We start from the raw sequence: 22,394 nt of genomic DNA, 5'->3' as shown, positions 1-22,394 counted from the left end.
GGGAAGCCCCCCGCACTTTTATATTTACCTGCATATTTATCAATTCTGATATTCCTGAGTTCTAGAGATATTTTCTCCATTTCTCTGAAGACCCTATTTATATTCAAGCTCTTTGGCCAAAAATACTAAAAATTATCCTCTGCTAAAAATTCCACTTGTCTTTCTGAAGACATAAATTGACTCTGCTCTTAAAAGTGATCAAGCTTGTTTTCCCCCTCTGGTCATTTATTTTGAACATAAGGTGAAAATAGAAATAAACTCTCCTGGTATATGTGTGTTTTTGGTAAACGTATTTGTTATATGTACAAGCGAGTCTTCTCTCTAAGTCCCCGTTTCTGTTTTGTTTATTATGTTGGGATGATAACAATATCTATCCCAAGGACTTTTCGTAAGAATGTAATGAGTCAAGGCAGAAAATTCCCTGACATGTAGCTGGTACTCAAGTGATGTTAGTTTCCTTCCACCTTCTAGAAAAGATAAACATAATATGGAGGTTATAATCTGAATGGGGAGACTTTACTTTTTCAAAATTCCACCCTTATTTACTTCCCCTGTCCCAAAATCATCAGGTCTCAGTCAAAAGTAATTTAATTAATTATTTACACACGCACATACACACACACATACACACAGTTGGCATAGAGTTCGTAAGACTCCTTTTTTATATGAGACAGATACTACCAAATATTTATTCAAAATAAATCAATAAGTCAATGAAATGATAGGAAGTTAATATAAGCATTTACTATGTCATCAGAAGTAATCAATTAATTTTTAAATTTTTTTTAAATTGAAGATTAGTAAGACTCCTTTGATAAGTATAAGTACTAGATAACTAGCAAGAGCTTCCTGCTAGCTTCTCTAATGTGTTTTTAATAAATCTTACACTAGCCCTCCATCTTCTGGAATTACGGTAAGCATGATGCCCAAATCACCCGAGGAAGGGCCAAGTTACTGAGTCACAGCCAGAGATCTCCCAGGGCAACCTGGTACAGAGTGCCTGCTTGGGAAAGGCCAGTGCCTCGCACAAGGCTTGTTCAGCCAAGTAAGTGCAGGCACACCTCATTAAGCACCGCTCTCACTTTGTGGAGTTCGTATCATGCTGCAATGTTGGAAATATTTTTATAATTAAAAAGTGTTTATATTCATAACTCTTTTTTGTGTGGAGGGCAGAAAAACAACATGGGTTTATTTTAAGGCAAGTACAACAATTAAGACCACATAAGACAAACACAGGTCAAGTTAAATTTTTAGTGGTTTTTTTTTTTCTTTTAGGAATGCTGGGGGAGGAATCTACTATACAACACCATCACACTTTGTAAATAAAAAGTATCAGATACTTGACTTCTTTATCCACCACCACCAACAAAAAATAAATTATTTTCTTGTTTTGTAAAAGACCTACAACTGGGAAAAGAATTATATCTCATAATTGTACAGGGGGGAAACCCCACATGGGTTTCTTGAATTTTCACTTTGGCAGTTAGAAATGGTCGGGCAAGATGAGAAATGATCCAGGGAACTCAACTTTAAATATTGTATTAATGGCTCTGAAAAACAACAAAAAAATAGCCTGATTACAAATCCACACATTTGTACAGCACGGTTAGAGAAATTTAGAATTACACACAGCACATACATAATCTATAGAGACCCCCAGAGGTCTACGGGGGTCTCTACAGAGAGTCATTACTGGGTCGCTACGGGATTTGGTCCATAAGTTATAATTTTTGAAACCCCGAGTGGAGCAGTGAGCACAGCCATCCTGGAAGGGGAGCGGGATTTTAAAATCATTATTCATTTCGTTGGGCCGCGTCCGTGTACTGGGGCCTCTTGGGATCTCAGAAACGAGGCGGCGAATTAAAGTCACCTGCAGCTTCGCGGAGGGCTGAGGCTGGCGCGCGCGCTCTCTCTGCTCCCGGGTCTGCGGAAAAAGCGGTGGGCAAGTTTGGGTTCTTTTTGCGTCTCTGCAGCCTGTTTGAGAGGGGCGCGACTGCTAAGCGAAGCCGGAGAGGGCCAGGGCAGAGGAGGGCCGGGGCAGCTGACTATTTCGTGCAGTCATAGGAATATGGAGCTGCGTGGCGGTAGAGAGAAGGCGTAGGTAGATCTGCAGGGCAGCGGACAGCTCGCGTTGCTGTTCACCTGGGGTTTGCCGAGCGTCGAGTTCTCAATCCCCAGCCGGTGGGAGTTGAACATCTCCCTGATGTGAGGGAAAGTCTGCTGCTGGGCTGCGAACGTGTGGCCGGAGAGCTGGTTCAGGTCCCCGCTGTGGTTCAGATACCAGGACGCCGCCTGGGCCGCGGCGCCGGCTGGGGCTGGGGAGCTGGCGGGGGCGGCGGCGCCTGCGGGTGGTGGTGGCCGTGATGCTGGTGGTGATGGCCGGCGGCGGTGGGCGCGCCCTCCTGGCCGGCGGCGAGGTTGAGGGCGCTCAGGGGCGATGTGGGTCCGCTCGGGTGGTCCGAGAGGGCCTCGTCCAGTGCGGGTGGTGGGGGACGCCCATGTGCGCCGGCCGCTCGGCCCCGGTGTACAGGCTCCTGGCGCGCACGCTGCACTGGTAGACCCCGGCGCCCGCAGCCTCCAGGCCCTGCGCGCACTGCCGGCCGTAGGCAGCGGGCGGCGCGGCGCGGCGCGGCGGCGTAGGGCAGAGCCAGCGGCGGCACCACCAGGCCCGCGCTCCCGGCCTATATTCATAACTCTTATGCAGGGTTTCCTAACCTTGGCACTATTGACATTTGAGGGCAGATAATTGTTTCTGGTGAGGATGTCCTGTGCATTGCAGAATGTTTAACAACATCCCTGGCCTCTACCAGTAGGTGTCCCCCCACTCCTAAGTTGTGTCACTCAAAAATGTCTCTAGACACTGTCCCTAGGGGACCAAAATTGCTCCCACCCAGATGAAAACTGATTTTGTTTTTTGGGGTTTTTTTTTTTTGGCCGGGCCGTGCTGCTTGTGTTCCTGACCAGGGATCAAACCCGGGCCCGTGGCAGTGAACACACAGAGTCCTAACCACACTGGACCACCAGGGAATTCCCGAAAACTGCTTTTCTGAATTACGTATTAAAAGGCCAGTTCTCACTCTAGAAGAGGGAGCACTGTAGCAAAGCTCTCAGCCAAGGGCACCCATGGGCAATCCTGCCTTTCTTCTGCCTGAAAGGCAAATGTCAGGCTGTGCTTCCTGGGAGCCTCCTTCTGCTCTTATTCTGGTTTCTGATGAACTGATTTGACCTCCTAAGAGAGCTGAGGAAAGAATACCAGGAATAATGCTGGTAGACCCACCAAAGTGCAAAAGGAGATGTACCCACAGGGATCTGGAAATGCAGGCTTCGGAGGAGCCTTCAAGGAAGTAAAGTGAAAATCTGCAGGTGATGAGAGGATTGACCAACCATTGTGTGAACTATAGTTGGGAGAAGCAGTGGCCAAGGAATGAGGATCGTGGCTGCAGGGAATTTAAAAAGAAGGAAGAGCTACCAGTAATGTGCAAAGATGGGTAACACATTTGTGTAGCGACCAAATGTGGTGCTGGTCCAGTTAACACTCCTGTTTCCAAAAAGGCATCATGCCACACACACACACACACACACACACACACACACACCCCTGCAAGTGGCATATACCTGTTGCACATTTCCAATGTATGGAGCATTTGTTTATTCATTGAACACTTGCACCAGCTCTGGGAAATATGCTAACCCAGCATAATTAATCTAAATTTATAGATGAGAAAACTGAGGCTCAGAGAGGTTAAATGACTTGCCCACATCAGGAACACCTGGACTCAAAAGTACAACCTCAGACTTTGAATCTGAGGCTCACTAAATCCCACCAAAGCATACTGGCTTTGTCTTCCAAAAGATCAGCTCTCTGGAGGATCTGAGAAAGCAGGTCGGTGGGGAATGTGCTGGACCCTGGTGATTGGGGTGATTCTCTAGACAGAATGATTCTCTAAACCAAAAAAAGTTGGGTCCTCCTTCTACACAGTAATGTGTGTGTTGTTCCCACAATTCTTTGGGAGCCCCCAGATGCCGGGGAGGCAGCATCTAAGACTATGCCTGGCATGCTGTGGGAACTCGGTAAGTGTTTGTTGAATGAATGAGTGACACAAGTTTATTGGAGCTGAACAGACAAGGGTCCCAGTCCTGGTTCTGAAATTCATTATCCATGTGATAATGGTCAAGGTAGCTTAAACTCTCCTCACTTACAAAATGGGGGTTCTAAGCCTTGCAGGGGTCCTGTGTGGATTCAAGTGAGGTAATGAATGAAGAGTATTTTAAATGGTGCTTGGAAAGGTAGAGGCACTCAACAAATGGTAGCTGCTGTTTTATTATTGTTTAACGGGCTCACACCATGAAGTGTAGTAAAGTGGCCTTCGATAAATTCAGGTCAGATAAGGCCAAAGGAGAAAGACAGAGCTGTGCTTTGGATGGACACTCTGTTCCAAGGGTGGATCAGCCTCATGAACAGCAGAAGTCAGGGACGAAAGAGCTGGATGTGGGATCAGGCTCCTCCTCCTTGGTCCCATTTCTCCCTAAAATGCCAACCCCAGGCTGGGCACTTGCTGGGTGGCACCATGCAGCTCTGGGTCTCTCCCTCACTTCTCCTGCTCTTCACCTTCTGCCAAGAACTTCGATCAGAATTAAGACAAGGTTGGTATGGAACATGGGAGCTCCAAAAATAGCCTGGGAATAGGGCCAGGGGCCCAGCAGCCCAAAGAAAGTCTTGACCCAACACCTTCTAGCATGACATTAGGAAAGGCATTTCACTTCTCTGACCTTAGTTTCTTCATGTAAAGTTGGAAGTCCTAATATCTACTTTGAAGAGTAATTGCAAGGATAAACCTATTCACGTAACAGGAACATAAAAGGAGAGTTCAAGAAACTTGTAATCCTGCCTCAGAGGATCTCGTGGCATTTTTTCTCCCCATTAACAAATATTTACTGAGAACTCAGAGCCAGGCCTGTGTTAGGTATGTAGACTGCGGAAAAGAGTATGATGAGATCCCTGTTCTCAGTCTTCTTGGTGAAGGAAGGGAAAGAGTGATTGAGAGCAACTCCTGTTTATTGATGCTTTTCTATTTATCAGGCTTTTCATTGGTTACCTCTCACCCTTCAGTAAGCCTAAAATGTGCATATTACACGCCCATTTACAGTGAAGGAAACTGAGTGCCAAAGACATAGGTGATTTGTCCAGGCTCACACAGCTAGAAAATGATGGAGTCAGGTTTCAACCCTGCTCTCAGATTGAAGTCAGTTCTCCTCTCACTATTGGATATCTACTCCAGAATGACAGTGAGACAGGGGATGGAAGCCTGAGAGACCTTACTCATCAAATCCTAGACAATCAGATCTGGAATTGTGCTCAGAGATGGTGGAGTTCAGCTCCCTGATTTTATATATGAAAAGATGGGAATTTGGAGAAGTTAAGTTGATACAACGTCACACAGTAGTATGTGGCAGGGCTAGGATTTGTATCCACTTGAATTGGAGTCTCAAGTCTCGGGTTTTCACCACATCAGGTTACTCCCAGGAGTGAAAATCTCTTCTGTGCAGATGGAGAAGGCCCTGGCTGGGTGGGCCAGGTGGGCTGGATGGGAAGAAATACACAGCTCAGCTAATATTATGGACAGCCTCGCATTTGTGGTCAGGGCCATCCCAGCCCCCTAGCATATGGGACTAACAAGCGGAAGGTGATGGGGCCTCTCAAACCGCTTTGTCTCTTTAGGCAAAGCTGTCTCCGCAAATGTATGCAAACTTCGTTTGGAGAATGGCCTTGTCGAGGCTCGATCCTGTGCTGAGTTTACAACTGGAGAACTTATGAATGTGAGCTTTTTTATTATGGAGGTTGTAATGGCAATGGCAACAACTTTTTGAGGAAAGCAGCATGTGAGAAAACCTGCAAGAACACCTGATTTTCTAGTAAGAACACAGCCCTCCCTGGAGTCAGAGTTGCTCTAGGGCAATAGAAGTTATTTTTGTGAACAAGAGATGCATTCCTCCACTTCAAATTTATTCTCCCTGCCTTGTTCTTTAAATCACCCATCTCTGTGCCTGAAATTCTACAAATATCACCAACATGTTTAAAATCTCAAGACTTTATTTTTAAAATACGTACATACATACAAATATACTGGGGGAATTAAGAGTTAAGAGTCATTCACACTTAGTATGAATTACTGCTTAGTGAATTGGAGGATAAAGGTTTTGGAGGAGGGAGGGTGAATTTGAAAACTTGGGGCATGGTATTGGAAGGGCCCACATTGAACAAGGAAGTAGACCTTTGCGGGTAAAAATTCAATTAAATTTTATCCATAGGGATAAGATTCAATTATCATCTCAAAATAACATTCCTCTGCATATGCCTTCATTTACTTTCTCCCTCCCTCTCTCTGTGTGTGTGTGTGTGTGTGTGTGTGTGTGTGTGTGTGTAAATTGTATAGTATTTTCTATCAGGATTTTTATGTAGCATTTTATTATAAACATTTAAACATTTTCCCAGATCAGTGAATATTCTTCAGTGTCATTGTTAATGGCTATATAATATTCTAAACTATTTACAAAGCACTGTAATTTACTTAGCCAACCATCTGTTGTTGAATGTGTGCTTCCAATTTTTCATCATTGTAAAATAACACAAGGTTAAACGTAAGCATGGTTTTTAAACACCTTTGAAAAACAACATCCTGAGTGCCATCAGAAAGGTGGGGCTGAATAAGATGTCCCTCTGCCTGATCATTTGGCATCCATCCATGGGCAAAAATGCCTTTGCGGCAGCTTTGAGATCCAGCTAGGAGACTGTGAAATCCAGTGCAGTCCAAGACCCAGGAGAACCATTTGAGAAGGCAGGCCCGCACCCAGGTGGTTGACTCACCTATCATGGGCCCAACTATAGACCCAGAAGCAGCTCCATGCCCCTGAGGACTTGGCTACAGCCCCATTTAGCTTGGTCCTCTCCCCAGCACCATGTGCCCGGGGACGCATATGCGTGACCATACGTCATGCTCCCCCAGGCATCAGGTTAACAGGCATGGAGAAGTCAGTGAGTGCTGAAATGGCTTGTGAACAGCCTCCAGCCCCTCTCAGCTGCTGCCTAGGAGCCCCTGGACATAAGCCCACCAAACTAGCTCAGACTGTAGATTCTGAAAGTGCCCTGAAACGGGGTCTAGCTCATCCCAACCACAGGCCCCAGACAGTCCCGCTGGCACAGGGACCCAGCAGAAGGCACTCCCATCTGTGCCCCCGGAGATCCTGAAAGGCCTTAGACTGAGTTCCTGCCCCTTCCAGCCACAGATTTTGAGCAGTCTTGCCGGCACAGGGACCTGGCGGGAGACACATCTGTACCTTGGGAGATACAGAAAGGGCCCTAGACTTCACTCCAGCCCTTCCAGCCACCGTCAGGGAGCAGCGCAGCCCAGCTAGGGACCTGGCAGGAGACACACTCATCCGTGCCTGTGGAACCAGGGCTACAAACCTCAATCTTGGCTGTTGAAACTGAAATAGCCCTGGGGCTTCGTTCCAGTCCCTCTCGGCCACTGTCCAGGGCCAGTCTCGCCCACCCAGGGACTCATCCTGTGACCAGGCAGCGGTCCTCCCAGGGACCTGGTGGGAGCCATACCTATCTCGCACCTGGTAATAGGCTCACTGACTGAGGACCTGACCTTGGACCCTGAAGCAGACCCTTGTCCCAGCACCTCCCTACTGAACAAGGTAGTAGAGGCAGTCCCACCCACCCAGGGACCAGATGGAATCCGTGCCCACCTGAGCCCCTGATAACAAGCATGTCAATCACAGACCCCATGGCAGACCCAGCAACAGCCTCAAAACCGGTTCCAATCCAGCACAACTGTGATTCTGGTGGTAGTCCTAGTAGGCTGGGGAAGTTGTAGAAAGTTCTTACATGCCAAAACAAGTCTTTCAAGACTGGAAGAGGAGTTTGCTCCTTCAAACGCACAGACACCAACACAGGGCCACACGAATCACAGAGAATCAGAGAAACATGGCACGACCGAAAGAACTAATGAAGCTCCAGTAACCGGCTCCAAGGAAATGGAGATCTACAATCTGCCTGCCAAAGATTTCAAAACAGTCATCTTAAAGAAACTCATAGAAACACAAGAGGATATAGGTAGAAAAGTAACCAAAATCAGGGTCTTTTACAAGGATGCAATCTAGGTGTTGTCAACCGGCTGAAGCTGCATTGTCATCTGAGGTTCAACTGGGGAAGGATCCACTTCCAAGCTCACTCACGTGGTTTTTGGCAGGATTTAGTTCCTCGAAGGCTATTGGCCAGGGGCCACCTTCAGTTCCTTGACAAGTGGGCCTCTCCAGGGGGCAGCTCACCACATGACAATGGGCTTCATCAGAGCAAGCAGTGGGAAGAACCAGGACGAGTGCTGGCAAGATAGAAGTCACAGTCTTAATCTTGGAAGTGACGCCCCATCACTTTTCGTTACATCACTGCTCATTAGAGACAAGTCACTAGGTCCAGTCCACACTCAAGGAAGGGACTACACAAGGACATGAACCCTAGGAAGTGGGGATCACTGGGCCACCGTAGCAATCTGACTGCCCCAGGGAGGAGCTTGGCCAGAGTCACACAGCAGTGACTGCTTAAAGGCTCGGTTCTTGGGTCTCCTTCCTCTCCCTCCTTCTTCCCTGATATTTGTTCACAGGTGAAAGCTGAAAGCTCATAGTGCCTGGTCCCTATGAGTACAAATACCCAAGAGGTCTTACATCACCAAATCTGGATTCTGAGAAATGTTGTGTTATAAAAGTTGCTTAGGCGAAAAGATAAACAGAAACTACCAGAAAGAAGAAACTACCGGAAGGCCATTCGGTGCCAGATAAGCTACAGAAGCACAGGAAATACCACTGTTGACATAGTGTTGAGAGCTCATTAAATTTCTTAATCCATATATGCTGGAGGAATATCTTCCAAATGAGCAAGCTCCTCAAGCCTTTAAAAAACTTTCTGGGAATAATGGAAGTGAACAACTTAGGAGCACACATTAATACAGATTTATAACCTGCTTTTACCAGTTAACAATATTGGGTGAAGATTTTCCTATATCGTTAAATATTCTGCAACATAATTCTAAAAGGGGTAGAGCTTTCTGGGTATCGCTGGATCATAATTTATTTAAACAAGTCTTCTCTGATTAAATGTTGAGATTATTTATGCTTTCTCAATATAATAAATAATGTTGCAAGTACATCAGCGTGAGCATTTCTGACTGTTTAGTGAGGATAGATGATAAGAAGGGGAACCTCTAGGTCAAAGAGGACATGCATTTGAAAAGCTTTCAATACATAACACCTTCTATTAAAATTCTCATAATTGCCACTTATGGAACACTTATGATACGCCAGGAACCAAGTTACGTGCTTTACGTACATGATCTCATTTAATATTTCCAACAGCCTAAAGAGGAAGATTCTATTAATATCTGTATCTTACAAATGAGGAAGTTGAAAGTCAGGAAGATAAATTACTGGCCCCAAATAGCAAACCGGCAAGGAGTGAAGCTGGTGTTTGAATCAAAGTGTAACTCTAGGACCCATATTCTTAATCAGTTTGCAGTCATTAAAGTTCAGCTCTACTGAGCAGCCCAGTCTTAGCTTACCTCTCCATCCTGTAAACCCCCTGACATCTCCATATGGACTACACAGAGATATCCTGGGCCTGCCTGCTTCTACCTTTTCATGGTCATATTTTGTGGGCCCTTGAAAGTTGGGATCTTGCCTTACACATATCTACCTCGAGCCAAGAAAAGTGATGTGTACAAAGTAAATACTCCACAAGTACCTGTTGATTATTTTTGTAGAAATTACACCATGGAGGAAAGGATGGACCCAGGATTTATTGGGTTGGCGAAAAAGTTCGTTCGGGTTATTATGTCTGATTACAGAAAACCCGAACGAACTTTTTGGCCAACCAATATTTTTCAGGTTTTTTTGTTTTCTGTTTTAAATTTTATTTATTTATTTATCTATCTATCTATCTATTTATTCTTGGCTGCGCTGGGTCTTCATTGCTGTGCACGGGCTTTCTCTAGTTGTGGTGAGTGGGGGCTACTCTTCGTTGCAGAGCATGGGTTCTAGGCGAGTGGGCTTCAGTAGTTGTGGCACTCGGGCTCAGTAGTTGTGCCTCGCGGGCTCTAGAGCGCAGGCTCAGTAATTGTGGCGCACAGGTTTAGTTGCTTCGAGGCATGTGGGATCTTCCCGAACCAGGGCTCGAACCTGTGTCCCCTGCATTGGCAGGTAGATTCTTAACCACTGCGCCACCAGCGAAGTCCTGCGCTACTGTTTCTGGGCTGCTCCTCCCTTGTCTCTGCATCCCCTCCCTTCCCTGATTAGCAACTGTTTGAACCTGCCCTTTGGGTCTCAGGGAAGGTCATGGAGGCTGGAGTCTGTCCCCTACAAACAAGGAACGGGGGACACAGAGAGGCTTCCATGCCCAAGAGCCCCTACAGGGTCCTGCTCCGTTTCATTACATGTGCACTCCCTATGGCATTTCAGGGAAGGCCATGGCAGCCACGTGGCACCCACATTTTCATTTGGCCCTGTGCCTCATAAATTAGGTAGCTGGTCCTGTCTGTAGATTAGATAATAGCACAGTGTCAATGTTAATTTACTGAATTTGATTATTGTGCTGTGGTTATTTAAGAGAATGCCTTTATTTCAGGAACTTCACTGAAGTACTTAGGATGTCTGCAACACACTTTCACATGCTTTAGAAAAACATAATATGTGGGGTGTGTGTGTGGAGAGAGAGAGAGAGAAAGAAAGATGAAAGTAAATGTAAAATGTAAGCATTTGATGAATATGGGTAAAGAGGATGCAGGAAATCTTGGCACTATTCTTGCAACTTTTCTTTAAGTCTGAAGTCATGTCAAAATTAAAAGTTGGGGCTTCCCTGGTGGCGCAGTGGTTGAGAGTCCACCTGCCGATGCAGGGGACATGGGTTCGTGCCCCAGTCTGGGAAGATCCCACATGCCGCGGAGCGGCTGGGCCCGTGAGCCATGGCCGCTGAGCCTGTGTGTCCGGAGCCTGTGCTCCGCAGCGGGAGAGGCCACAACAGTAAGAGGCCCGCGTACAGCTAAAAAAAAAAAAAAAAAAAAAAAAAAAGTTGAAAGAATAAATCAAGCATAAAAAAGGAAAAAGTCAAGGAGAAATCACTGCAACCACATCAGAGCTACTAGGAGAGTGGGATATGGTGTCCCATAGGCAAATGGAAAAGAGATAACAGGGAAACCTTACAAGTGTACCACAGCTGAACCACATGAGACCAATGGAGAACTGTCCTTGTGATAAGCATGAACATGCCTAATTTGTACATTAATATGTTGAGAGGTTAATGCTATTTCAAACCAGTCTCTGGCCCTGCAACAGAGATCATGAGTGAGCCAATCTCGAAAATTCTACGCTCCAAATCACTCAGCCGCCCAGGCACTCTGCCCCAGAGTCTGTGTATATTGCTACCTGGAGGGTGGTTAAAGGGGGTCCTGTGGGCACCATCCAGGCCACTTGGAGCTCTGCCTGTGGAGTGAGGTACCAACCTTCCATCAGTGAGGGGCTGTTGTTTTCAGACTGATCGCAAAGGTCGGCTGCCTTCCATTGTCTGTTCCCCTGGTAGTGCCGAGAGTCTAACCATAGTCCTAAGCCTAACCCTAGCCCATAATATAAACCACAGGCTTTGGATCGTTCATCTGGTGAAACACCCCCAGAGGGCTGTCCAAGATTGAGGGCTGCAAATAATGGGGTTTCGGTAGCTCTAGAGGGTCCCATCTTTTTATGTAATGAACTCACCCCAATAAACCTGGTTTGGCTGGGCCCTGGGCTTCTTTGGGGTTGATATCCCAGCCGTGGGGGGTATGCAGAGACTTCTGGGTCTAGGACCTCTATGCTCTGCAGGCAGGGCCTACTAATGCTATGCTGTTCTGTGGCTCAGGGGGGCGCTGCAGCTCCCACCAAGTACCATCTTTAAGGGCTAAACAAACCAGACCCTCACCAACAGATTGCAGCACTGAATGGAGAGCTAACGAGTTGTCAGCCATCACTCTGTTTTCCTCACCCTCACAGTTTTGCCATCAACTTGTAGTAGAATGATCAACTGGGTAAACGTGATCATGGGGCAAGAAGGGGAGTGTTTGTTGTGTTTGCAATATGATTATTTCACGAGTTAGTTTTTGGAAGCTGCATCAATGGACAGGACAAATGGAACCACAGAGCAGTCACAGGAGCCCTCATAGCTGGTGCAGCCCTAGCTCCCGGGGCATTAGGGCTGGCAGTTTGGGGGTCTCATACAGATTAGTAGATGAAGAGGCAAAAAAAAGTCGTTTCTCCTATGTCCTGTTGGGCAGCCTAACTGCTCTTCCTGCTTCACATTGCCCCCAGAGTCTATTCTTCATATAACAGCCAGAAGGATCTTTTCCAAACATAGGTAAGATGACATCATCGCTCGCTCAAACCCCTCCTATGGCTCCTAAATTCCTCAGAATAAAAGGCAAAGTCCTGTAGTGACCACAGGGCCCTCCATGATCTGAGCCCGCACTACTTCTCTGACTGCATCTCCCTTCATGCTCCTGAGCCCTCAGCACGCCAGCCATGATCCTCAAGCATCTGAACTCAGGTCCTTAGCCCTAGAAGCTTCCTTGGTCTGGACAGCTCTTCCCATGGGTTCCGTGTGGCTCATGTCCTTCACTCAGCTCATGACTTGAATGACACCCTGAATACCCTCTGCAAAGCAACAACCCCCTACCTCTTACCCCATCCCCTGGACCCACTAGTCCTCTTACCCAACTTTATAGTTCGCCATAATCTTTCTACCACCTGACATGTTAAACCTGTGTTGGTTCATTTATTTAGTGACTGTTTCCCTCACCCCACACGCGCGCGTGCACACACACACACACACACACACACACACACACACACACCCCTCACCTCCTTGATGTCAAATCCCCACCACCTAGAACAGAACACATAGTAAGTGCTCAAAAAAGTTTTCCTGAATGAGGAATACCTCTGCTTACGCTGTTCCTCAGGCAGGGCTGTCCTCTACTGGTCTGGCTTTAGAACTTCATTTTTCAAGCTCCAGCTCCCTCATGTGTAACTAACTTCCTATTATGTCTCCAGTCACCAACCTGCACCTTGCTGGAGAACAGATGTTTGTTTCTACAGGGTTTTGCCGTCTGGACTGGAGATGGGGTTTAGAGGCAACAGCGAAGCAGCGTGTTGCCAGAGATGGGAGAAAGTAAGCGCAGGAAGAGACCCTGCCCTGAGCTCCGGAAAGGCAGCAGTTTACCAAGTTTCTGGCCCTGGGAGCCGTCCTTCTAGCTCAAACTAGCATGGCTGTGGTCTGGCTACAGAACACATAGCCCATCAGGATGCCGTCCACACACAGGCTCCTGGAAAGGAGGAGAGAGATTTGTGGCATGGTGCCGATGGAAGAAATAATGGCGTGCATACAAAGGCATACCTCTGCCATCCCTGAGTTAAACAAGGCCCTGCCCAGGGCTCTCTTTCAGAAGGCAGAGCCGGGGAAAGCAAGGAGAAAGTGGAAGGGGTGGTACCCACACATTTAGTCCCTAACGACTCTACCCAGCCTATCACTTTGTTTTTGCTTAGAAGGGTTGGGGAGACTGGAGCCTGGACAGGGATAGAGATTGGAAAAGGGAAAGCTAGGAGAAAAGCGATACTGCCACCCACCTACCTCCAAAGGCAGCCTTATGCAGTGAGCACCCCCATTCTCATACAGGAGACGCGTTCCCACGTACCCCCAGGGGGATGGATGGACAGCCAGGTTCTTTGCTGGCTCATGGCCTGGGGCAGAGACCCACAGGAGGATGAGAAAGATAAGGCTGGCCAAACACCAAGCCCCCCAGCTTTCTGTCTCCACACAAATGCACAGAAGCTGCCTTGACCTCTCACGTTCCACGGTGGGTGGAGCAGCAGGGAAGGACATAAACCATGTCCTGGGGGCTGAGTCTCTGCTATGACTTAGTTGCTTTACCCCCTCCTCACCCCAAAAGGCTAGGCATCCCCTCCCCACCCCACCTCAGGGATTAACGTGAAAAATCACTGCAGTAGAGTCAGCATGGGACTCTGGTGTCATCAGATGACTCAGGTTCAAATCTAAGTCTGTAAAAGTTTGAAAGCAACCTAAATAGTCACCCGTGTAAGTGTGGTTAAATAAACTTTGTACATCCCAACAATGGAATACTATACGGCCAGAGAAATGAATGAAGAAACCTTTTATGCTGTGAGTGATCTTCAAGATACACGAAGTGAAAAAAGCCAAGTACAACACAATGTGTATAGTGTACTACAATTCTGTAAAAAGGTGGGATAGATGAGAATTTTTTCTTCCCCCCCGCGGTATGCGGGCCTCTCACTGCTGCGCCCCCCCACCCCCTCCGCTGCAGAGCACAGGCTCCAACGCGCAGGCTCAGCGGCCATGGCTCACGGGCCCAGCCGCTCTGCAGCATGTGGGATCCTCCCAGACCGGGGCACGAACCCGTGTCCCCTGCATCGGCAGGCGGACTCTCAACCACTGCACCACCAGGGAAGCCCTAGATGAGAATTTTATATCTACATGTCCCTGGAGAGATAGATGATAGAAGAGGAATAGAGAGGAAGAGGGGAGGTGAGAAGGAGAGGGAGAGAAAAAGTAGGCATAGAAAGAAGGGAGAGAAAGGGGGAATAAAGAGAGGGGCTACAGAGAGAAGAAAGGATAGAGGGAGTGAGCTGGAGCTCTCTCTTGGGAAGAAGACACAAGAAACTGATGGCATTCGTTTCCTCTGTAGAAAACAACTGAGTGGCTGCAGGTGCAGGAAGAGGGTCAAGGGTGAGAGATGTTTCACTGCGTATTTTTACCTTTTGAATATTGATCCATGTGAATATTATTTATGTAAAATAACGGTTTGATTTTTTAAAAGCAGCTACAACGAAGGACCCTGGCTTTGCCACCTTCTTTCTGTGTGGCCCCAAGCAAGTAACTTGGTGGAGTCCCAGTCTGTAACACAGGACTGTCATCAACTAATTTGAGGGTTGTTTTGGGGATCCAGAAGATCTCACAAGTGAATCTCCCAGCCCTGTGTCTGGCACACAGTACATGCTGCTGCTGTTGTCAGAACCCCCAGCAACGAATCCCAGTGACTTTGGAAGGATTCCAGCATCTCTCTGAGCCCCAGTTCTCTCCTCCAAAACCCTGGGAGAATAACCAACAACTACACAGGGCTGGTGGGCGGATTCACCCAGGGAAGCGCCAGCGCACACAGAGGAGCCCTGAGTTTATGCTCATCGTGTCAGAGCTGATCTCAGACTTTGCGCCTGGATGATCTCGTTGCACCCTGCACCCCCATGCCCGCACCTCCACCCAGAGTCGTGGGACAAATGAGCCAGAATAATAACAGAGGCCACAGCCCCATCGGTGCTGGAAGTGGTCACTTTATTGGTTGGAAAAGAAGCAGCTGTGGCCGCTCAGGAGGGGAGCACAGAGGCCAGGAAGGGAGGAGGGCAGCTGGGCTGGAGCCAGACAGGGCCAGGCAGACACTTCCACTCCCCCACTCCTCAGGCTGGTGGCTGGAGGTGGAGGAAGAAAATCACAATAATACCGTCAACAACAGTATCCATGATACTGGACAAGAATGCCTGCAGCTTAAATTCTGGGCCAAAGCTCCCCCTACCCCATCACATCCCCCCTTAGCTCCCTATCCCCGCCCCCAGGAAAGCCTCACCGTCTTGAGACCCTGGGGCTCTGCCTGCACTTTTCGGAAAGTCCTAGACTCATCTCTTCTGCTTCTGACCATCCCCGGACACACCTGGGTATACCGTGGTCCCCACTGACCATTGTGACGTGACCTTCCTGAGGGGCCACTGTCATTTATGTCCCTAAGAATCCTTCTACCACTAGGAAGTTCCACCATGCCCCTATTCCTTTGGCTAAGCTGGGTTAGCTGATCAAAAAGATCTTATTATTTTATTTATCCCATTTTATAAGCAAAATATTTGCAGTTCAGGGAGGCGAAAAAGGCTAGTTAAGTGTCAGAGCTGAAATCTGAACCCAGGTCTTCCGGACTGCAAAGCCAGCCCATGCAGCTGACACTGATGGAGGCAAGAGGCGGAGAGCTCTGGTCCCTGGGGAGACCGTGGTTCTCTCTCAGGCACTGAATTAACAACCTTGGGGCCTTGAGCACATCCTCCCCTCTCTCTAGGTCAGAGTCTTCACATCTGGGCAATAGGTTCCATCACTGACCTGCCAGTCCCTTGGCTGAGAGCTTATCAAAATTATTGCACGATCAACAATGAGATTTCAACCAAAGGGCCCTTCCAGGTTCTTGCTTGTCCGGTTCCCTCTGTCTGAAACAGCCTCCCCGCTGCTGTACTTCACCAGACTACCGACCTTTCGTTCATCCTTCCGGATTGGCTCAGGGTCCCTTCTGGGAAGCCTGCTCCCTCCTTTCCCCACCCCAACCTGGGTGAGGCTTTCCTCTTCTATGTCCCCATCACACCCAGCCCCTCCCTCCATTGCAACACCGACGACAGGCACTGGGGGCGTCTGTCCATCTGTCTGCCTCAGCCACTGGGCTGCAAGCTCGGTGAGGAAGGGCGGTGGTCACCTTCCGTCCCAGAACCTGGCACAGAGCTGGCGGCACAGTGCTGGATCCTGCAATGGCCTGACGATGCATGTTCTTTGGTTTTGCTTCTCTTTATTTTCTTACACTTGCTTTATGACTTCATATTGTTTTATTTTTAATTATATGTGGGGAAAGAGAGGCTGCACAATCTTTTCCTTCCAGCGTCAGAGCCCCTCGAGGTGGCTGACTATAGCCCTGCCTGCCACAGAGTAAGTGCTCAACACACTTGAAAGGGGCATTTGAGAAACTGAACTGAAATTAACTGATCTCTACCAGCTCTGTCCTGAAAAGCCAAGCTTTTTGGCGAGAGTAAAGATCAATTCTTCTGCCTCGCACTGGCCTATGCAAAGAGCTTCCTACTTCCCCAACCCATCCAGCCACCGCCCGCCCTCCCAGGACACAGCTGCTCCTCCAGCCACTGACTTATTTACGAGGGTGTTAAGGGGAAAAGGAGTAAATCTTCTCACAGCCCAATTCATCAGCAAATATTGTCCCATCTACCTTCACATAGGTCCCAAATGCAGACACTTACGTCACCTGGTCCATCATCTCACACCTGGCCTCTTGCAGGAGCCTCCTCGCTGGTCTCCCTGCTTCTGCCACTGTCCCCTAGGGCCTCCATACAACACCCTCAGCAATCTTTGCAAATCTAAGTCAGAGCGTGTCCATTCCCAAGGACCCGACATCTCTGGGTCAAGACCATGGGTCAAGACCAAAGTCCTTACATGGTCTGTCAGGTCCCTCCGCTTACCACCTACCTCTCGGACCCTCTCCTCTATTGCTCTCTCCTTGATCAGCAGACTCCAGCCTTCTGGCTTTTTCTGAAACTCACCAGGGAGGCTACTGCGTTACACCTGCTGCCCCCTCGGCCTGTAACATTCTCCCTGATATGCTCGCGGCCCCCTCCATCATTTCCATCAAGTCTGTTCATATGCTGCCTTCCAGGAGGTCCCATGAAAAAATTGCAGTACTGCTCCCTGCCGCCCCCCCATCCCCACTCCTTATCCCCACTCTTTTTTCTTTTTCTCCAGGCCACTTATTTCCTGCTAACATTTCACAGAGTATACTTGCATATTTATTTTGTTTATCATTCACTAGCATATAAAACCATCAGAAAGAAATTTGTGTCCGATTTGTTCACACATGGAGCATCCCCAGCACCTAGAGCAGTGCTTGGCACGTGATAGACGCTCAGTGAATCTGTTGAGTGAAAGTAAATCAAAGGACAGAGAAGGGAACAGCAGTGTGTTAGCTCAGGTTCTCCTTTTCAGCCTCCTGCAGGTGTCATCAAATCTGGGCATCAGTGCACCCCTCCCCCCAGGCCACCTACCTCAGAAGACAGGTGTGACACAGGACACCTTCCCGCAACCATTGTGGCAGCATTTCAACAGACCAGGACACTGGCTGTCCACCTGGCACTGGTCCATGCAGAGGCCGAGCTGGGGGAAGGCGATGTCCACCTGAGGGCAGGAACCCTTCTTTTCTGGGTGGAAAAAGGGGTGGGGGGGTGGGCAGAGGGGAAGCAGGGAGCTGAACACGTCTCCACAGCACAACCACCCACCTGGATTCACAAACAAGAGAGCTGCCTGCCTAAGTGGATCTTAGGGGCTGGAGTGGATCTCAGGGGACCTTGGGAGAGCACCTGCAACCTCCCTTCCTTCTGCTCTCTCCCTGAGTGTTTTGGGATCATAGGGCCCTAGTTTGAGTCCCAGATCTGCCTTTTCCTAACTCTGTGACCTGGGGCCAGAAATCTCCCAGAGCCCCGTGTCTTCAGGTATCACATGAGATCCGTGCTGCCCATGTCGTGGGGCCGCTGTGGAAGCAGTGGAGGCAACAGACATGTATTCCTTATCCCTGCACAAAGTCCTTGTAATAAGAATAATAATGAGTAAGGACAGCAGTTGACACTTAGCTGCTTCTATGTGCCAGGCATTATCCTAAGCATTTGACGTATATTAACTCAGCTAATCCTCATGATAATCCTAAAACAGGGTGCGAGGAACTGTTACTATTTCCTTATGTTGCAGATGAGGAAACTGAGGTACCAAGAAGTTAAGTATTTGCCTAAGGTCATACAGGGTAGGGACAGGATCTGAACCCAGGAATCTGGCTTCAGGTCTGTGCACCATGCACTCTGCTGCTTTGTCAGCTGTAAAGTGCAGTGCACGTGTGAGGGGTTACATGCCCACAATCTCTTCACTCACTCCCATCTATTCACTCCCAGTTACCACCATCTAGCACCAAGGCCCCCATACAACCTCACTCATCCACACCCAGACAAGCATTCTTCCACTAACACACACACAAACAGATAACACCACAGATATGTGCTGATTACAAAGCCCTTAGTGTAAATTCAATTTGTCCTTTAAACCTCCACATCAACTCTCTCTTCTGTAGGGGATATTTCTACCCTGCTCCTACTACAAAGGAGGAAAATTAGACCCAGAGATGTGAAGGCATCACCCAACAGCACACTGCTGATCATAAGTAAAACCAAGACCTGAGCCTAACCTTCCAATGTCCACACACACACACACACACACACACACACACACACACACACACACACACACACACACACACACACACACACACACACACACACACACACACACACACACACACACACACACACACACACCCCTGTGCTCCACTTCCAGGGTCAAGGAGAAGGGAGCTGGCTCAATGCCCAGAAGCCCCAGGAGCAAGCCCAGCCAAGTGTCAAGCGGGCGCACAGCTGGGTGAGGAGCTGCAGAGGGCGGGAGGGGCTGTCTTCCTCGCACAAAGTCACCCTTTCCACTGAGAAGGGCAGGAGCTCTCAATACCGAGCTGCCCCCGGACAGAAGGGCTTCAGGAGCGGGGTACCCACAAAACAAGCCACTGTGTGTGGAGGGTCTGCTCTCTCCTGAGACATTTCACATGTATGATTTCATTTAGCCTCATGTCGACCCTACCACATCTGGGATGCTCATCCCATTTAGCCAGCGAGAAAGCAGAGGCTCAGAGAGGTGAAGCGACTTGCTCAGGACCCACAGCAAGCAGACGGCACAACTAGGATTCTAGCTCAGGAGGCCCTCTGGTCCTGCCCCTCTTCCTGCCTCAGTCTGTCCATCTGAGACCAGGGAACAGCAGAGACTCCCCCTAACAGCAGAGGTTCCTCTTTTTTCCGTCCTCCTCTCTCATCTGCCTGTCTGCCATCCTCCTTTCTCTCCCAGTGTCCTCCTCTCCTTCCGGTCCTCCTCCCTCTGGTCCAGGTTAGAGGTCCCCAGACCCAGAAGCCCCCTGATGGGCCTGTCCTCCCTCTACCTCCTACCTCCCTGCTCATGAGTGACTGAATCTCCAATTACAAACCTTCCCAGCCCCTGTGGGCATCTTCAGAGAAATCACAAGGTGGGGGCATCACACAGGTTTTTTTTCTGGATAAAGACAAGTGATCCCAGCACCTTGGGATCCAAGTCATATCCCTGGTCTAGTCCTCAGTCTTTCCCTCTGAAAAATGAGAAGCTTGGATTCCACAGCTTCCTGCTCTGATAGGAGCCCCCATGGCCTACTGGACAGTCTTCAGCTCCAGCAAGTACTTTTTATGACAGGCCAGCTTCACACACTTTCTCTCTCTCACTCAACCCTTAGAGTGGAAGAGAGTTTTAAAGATGAAGAAGTGGGAGGGGTGCTCTGGGAGGGGTCCTGACATTCTTCAAACCACTCAGGCAGAAAGGAACCCCCTGCGTTATGACTCCTGCCCAGCCAGAGATGGCAATGTGACCTTGGACAAGAACCTTGCTCTCTTTTGTAGCTCACATCCACATCTTTAAGACGGGCTGGGTGCTCTCCTAAACCTGGAAAGTCTCCATCTGGACAGAGGGATTGGGGAGTCCTGCCAGCAGGCGTCCCAAGTCCTTCCTCCTGGGTTGGGGAGGCCCCAGGGTAGGGGCGCTAATGGGGAGGAGCGCCCCAGACCTTGGGGTCCAGCCCATTGGGCAGCCCTAGGCTGCCCCGCGGCTGAACCCAGACAGGAGGAAAATCCGAATCAGGTCCCCTGATCTCAGAGAACAATGTTCCGGAACAACGTCCCCGCGGTGCGTCCCGGAAGTCCGTCATGCCCCAGAGCAATGAATCCGGCCAGGAGTGGGGGACCTCCCTTCCCCCTGGCTGCACTTCAGCGACGCCTAGGTTTCACCGGAGCCAAGGGAAGGAGAGCACGGGCTGATCTGGCTCCATCCGCCTCGACCTGGTCGGGGACCCCTGGGTCGGTCGCGCCCCAGATCCCGTAACAGAACTGGGCACTCCCTCCCCCTCCCAACCCCCGCTGCCCCGCCCCGCCCCGCGTGGGTCCCCCGGGGTTACCATTGGGCATCTGGCAGACGGTGGCGCAGCCGGCCCGGCAGCACTTGAGATTGTCCGCGCATTCCCCATCCGAGAGGCACTCCTGCGTGCAGTTCAGGTCCGCCTCTAGCGCGGGGCACACGCCTGATTTCTCTGCTCCTGTGCCTGGGAGGCGGACGCGCAGTGGGGGACTCAGTCCCGCTCTCAGAGGATGCCCGCCTCCTGTCTGATGGCCCCAAATCTCAATCTCCCGGGAATTCTGAGTCTCAGTCCCTGCTCCCCACACCCCACTACAGCCTTGAGAGAGCCCCACCTCCAGGGCCGGGGTCCCTGATACCTGGGACGACAGGAGTGACCAAACTCTTGGCTGCTGAGCCCTCAATTCTTAGGGGACCCCCGCACAACTAAGCGTCTAGGAGCTTCCCATGTTCAGGCAGAGGGTCCCCGCCTCTGACCAATGAGTCTCCACTGTCAGCAAAGAGTCTCCCCGTCTCCCCCCGCGCATATGTCAGCCTTCAGTGTCTCCCCACCTCCAGCACATTGGACCCCACATCTAAAGCTCCAAGGGTCACCACTTTTAGGCACCAGGGATCCTCGAATTTTGGCCTTCATGGGACTCCCCACTTCCACCCCGGGAATCCTCACTTCTCTGTCCCCAGAGAGGCTAAGCTTCTGCCGGGCTCCTTCCCGGCTCTCCTGGTTCGGCCCCTTTGGGCGCCAGGCCTCTCCCCGCCCCACTCACCTGTGACCGGGGGGAGGCCCAGCAGCAGGCCAAGGAGGAGGGCGGCGACGAGCAGACCGAGGCGGCAGGTAGGCATGGTGCTCGCCGGGGCGGGAGTGAGGCGCTGCCCGGAAGGGGGGATTTAACCGCTTTCCTGGGGGGCGTGGGGTAGGGGCGGGGCCGAAGCCGTGCGGGTAGAGGGCTCAGCGGACAAGGCAGGCGGGCCGGCTGCAACCTCTTGCCGTTTCACAATCCCCCAGGATCAGGTGTCACTCTGGCCCCAGTGGGAACTAGGAACCTAAGCTGCTTCCAGGCCGGTGCAGCTCGACCAGCTGCAGCTGGACGCTTGTCCGCTCCTGCTTCCCCACCTCCCTCCTGGGGCCCGTGGGCAGGGCAGCAGGAGGCCAAGGGCTAGACACAGGGGTTCCCATTCTGAGACTCAGGGGTCTCCCGGTAATGCCCGCTGTCGGTAAAGGAGGGGGAAAGGGCAGGACCCACAGGGAGGAGCCTGCGGATGAAGTGGGTGGATTTGGGGTCAGCAGATCAGAGTGAAAATTGCTCTTTAGAGATTCATGGTGGAGCTGTTGTGTAGGGATACACAGCACATAGTAGGAGCTGCAGGAGAAATTATTCATGAATGAACCGACTGGACACAAGAAACTGAGGCCAAGGAAGGTGAAACACCTATTAACATCTAGAGCCATTTCATGTGT

The 22,394-nt window shown here is 49.8% G+C and overlaps 2 protein-coding genes across 2 annotated transcripts; one reads left to right on the top strand and one right to left on the bottom strand.

The window, feature by feature from the left end:
• Positions 1 to 3,704: 3,704 nt before the first annotated feature.
• Positions 3,705 to 6,383, top strand: LOC115848218 (kunitz-type protease inhibitor 3-like). Its single transcript, XM_060285330.1, has 3 exons — positions 3,705 to 4,648; positions 5,720 to 5,739; positions 5,794 to 6,383. Exons 1-3 carry the CDS (start codon positions 4,422 to 4,424, stop codon positions 5,904 to 5,906), a joined length of 360 nt encoding a protein of 119 aa, XP_060141313.1. The 5' UTR covers positions 3,705 to 4,421; the 3' UTR covers positions 5,907 to 6,383.
• A 9,041-nt stretch (positions 6,384 to 15,424) lies between these two features.
• Positions 15,425 to 21,848, bottom strand: LOC115848234 (WAP four-disulfide core domain protein 2). The gene is made up of 4 exons (XM_030848804.3): positions 21,703 to 21,848; positions 20,982 to 21,125; positions 17,965 to 18,117; positions 15,425 to 15,579 (listed from the first exon to the last, which is right to left on the bottom strand). Exons 1-3 carry the CDS (start codon positions 21,776 to 21,778, stop codon positions 17,966 to 17,968), a joined length of 372 nt encoding a protein of 123 aa, XP_030704664.1. The 5' UTR covers positions 21,779 to 21,848; the 3' UTR covers positions 15,425 to 15,579; position 17,965.
• Between the last annotated feature and the right edge of the window lie 546 nt (positions 21,849 to 22,394).

Source organism: Globicephala melas, chromosome 15 (genome assembly GCF_963455315.2).
Source record: "Globicephala melas chromosome 15, mGloMel1.2, whole genome shotgun sequence".
Taxonomy (NCBI): Eukaryota; Metazoa; Chordata; class Mammalia; order Artiodactyla; family Delphinidae; genus Globicephala; species Globicephala melas.
Note: the sequence above shows the minus strand (reverse complement) of the source record. Positions and strands in the feature narration are given on the sequence as shown.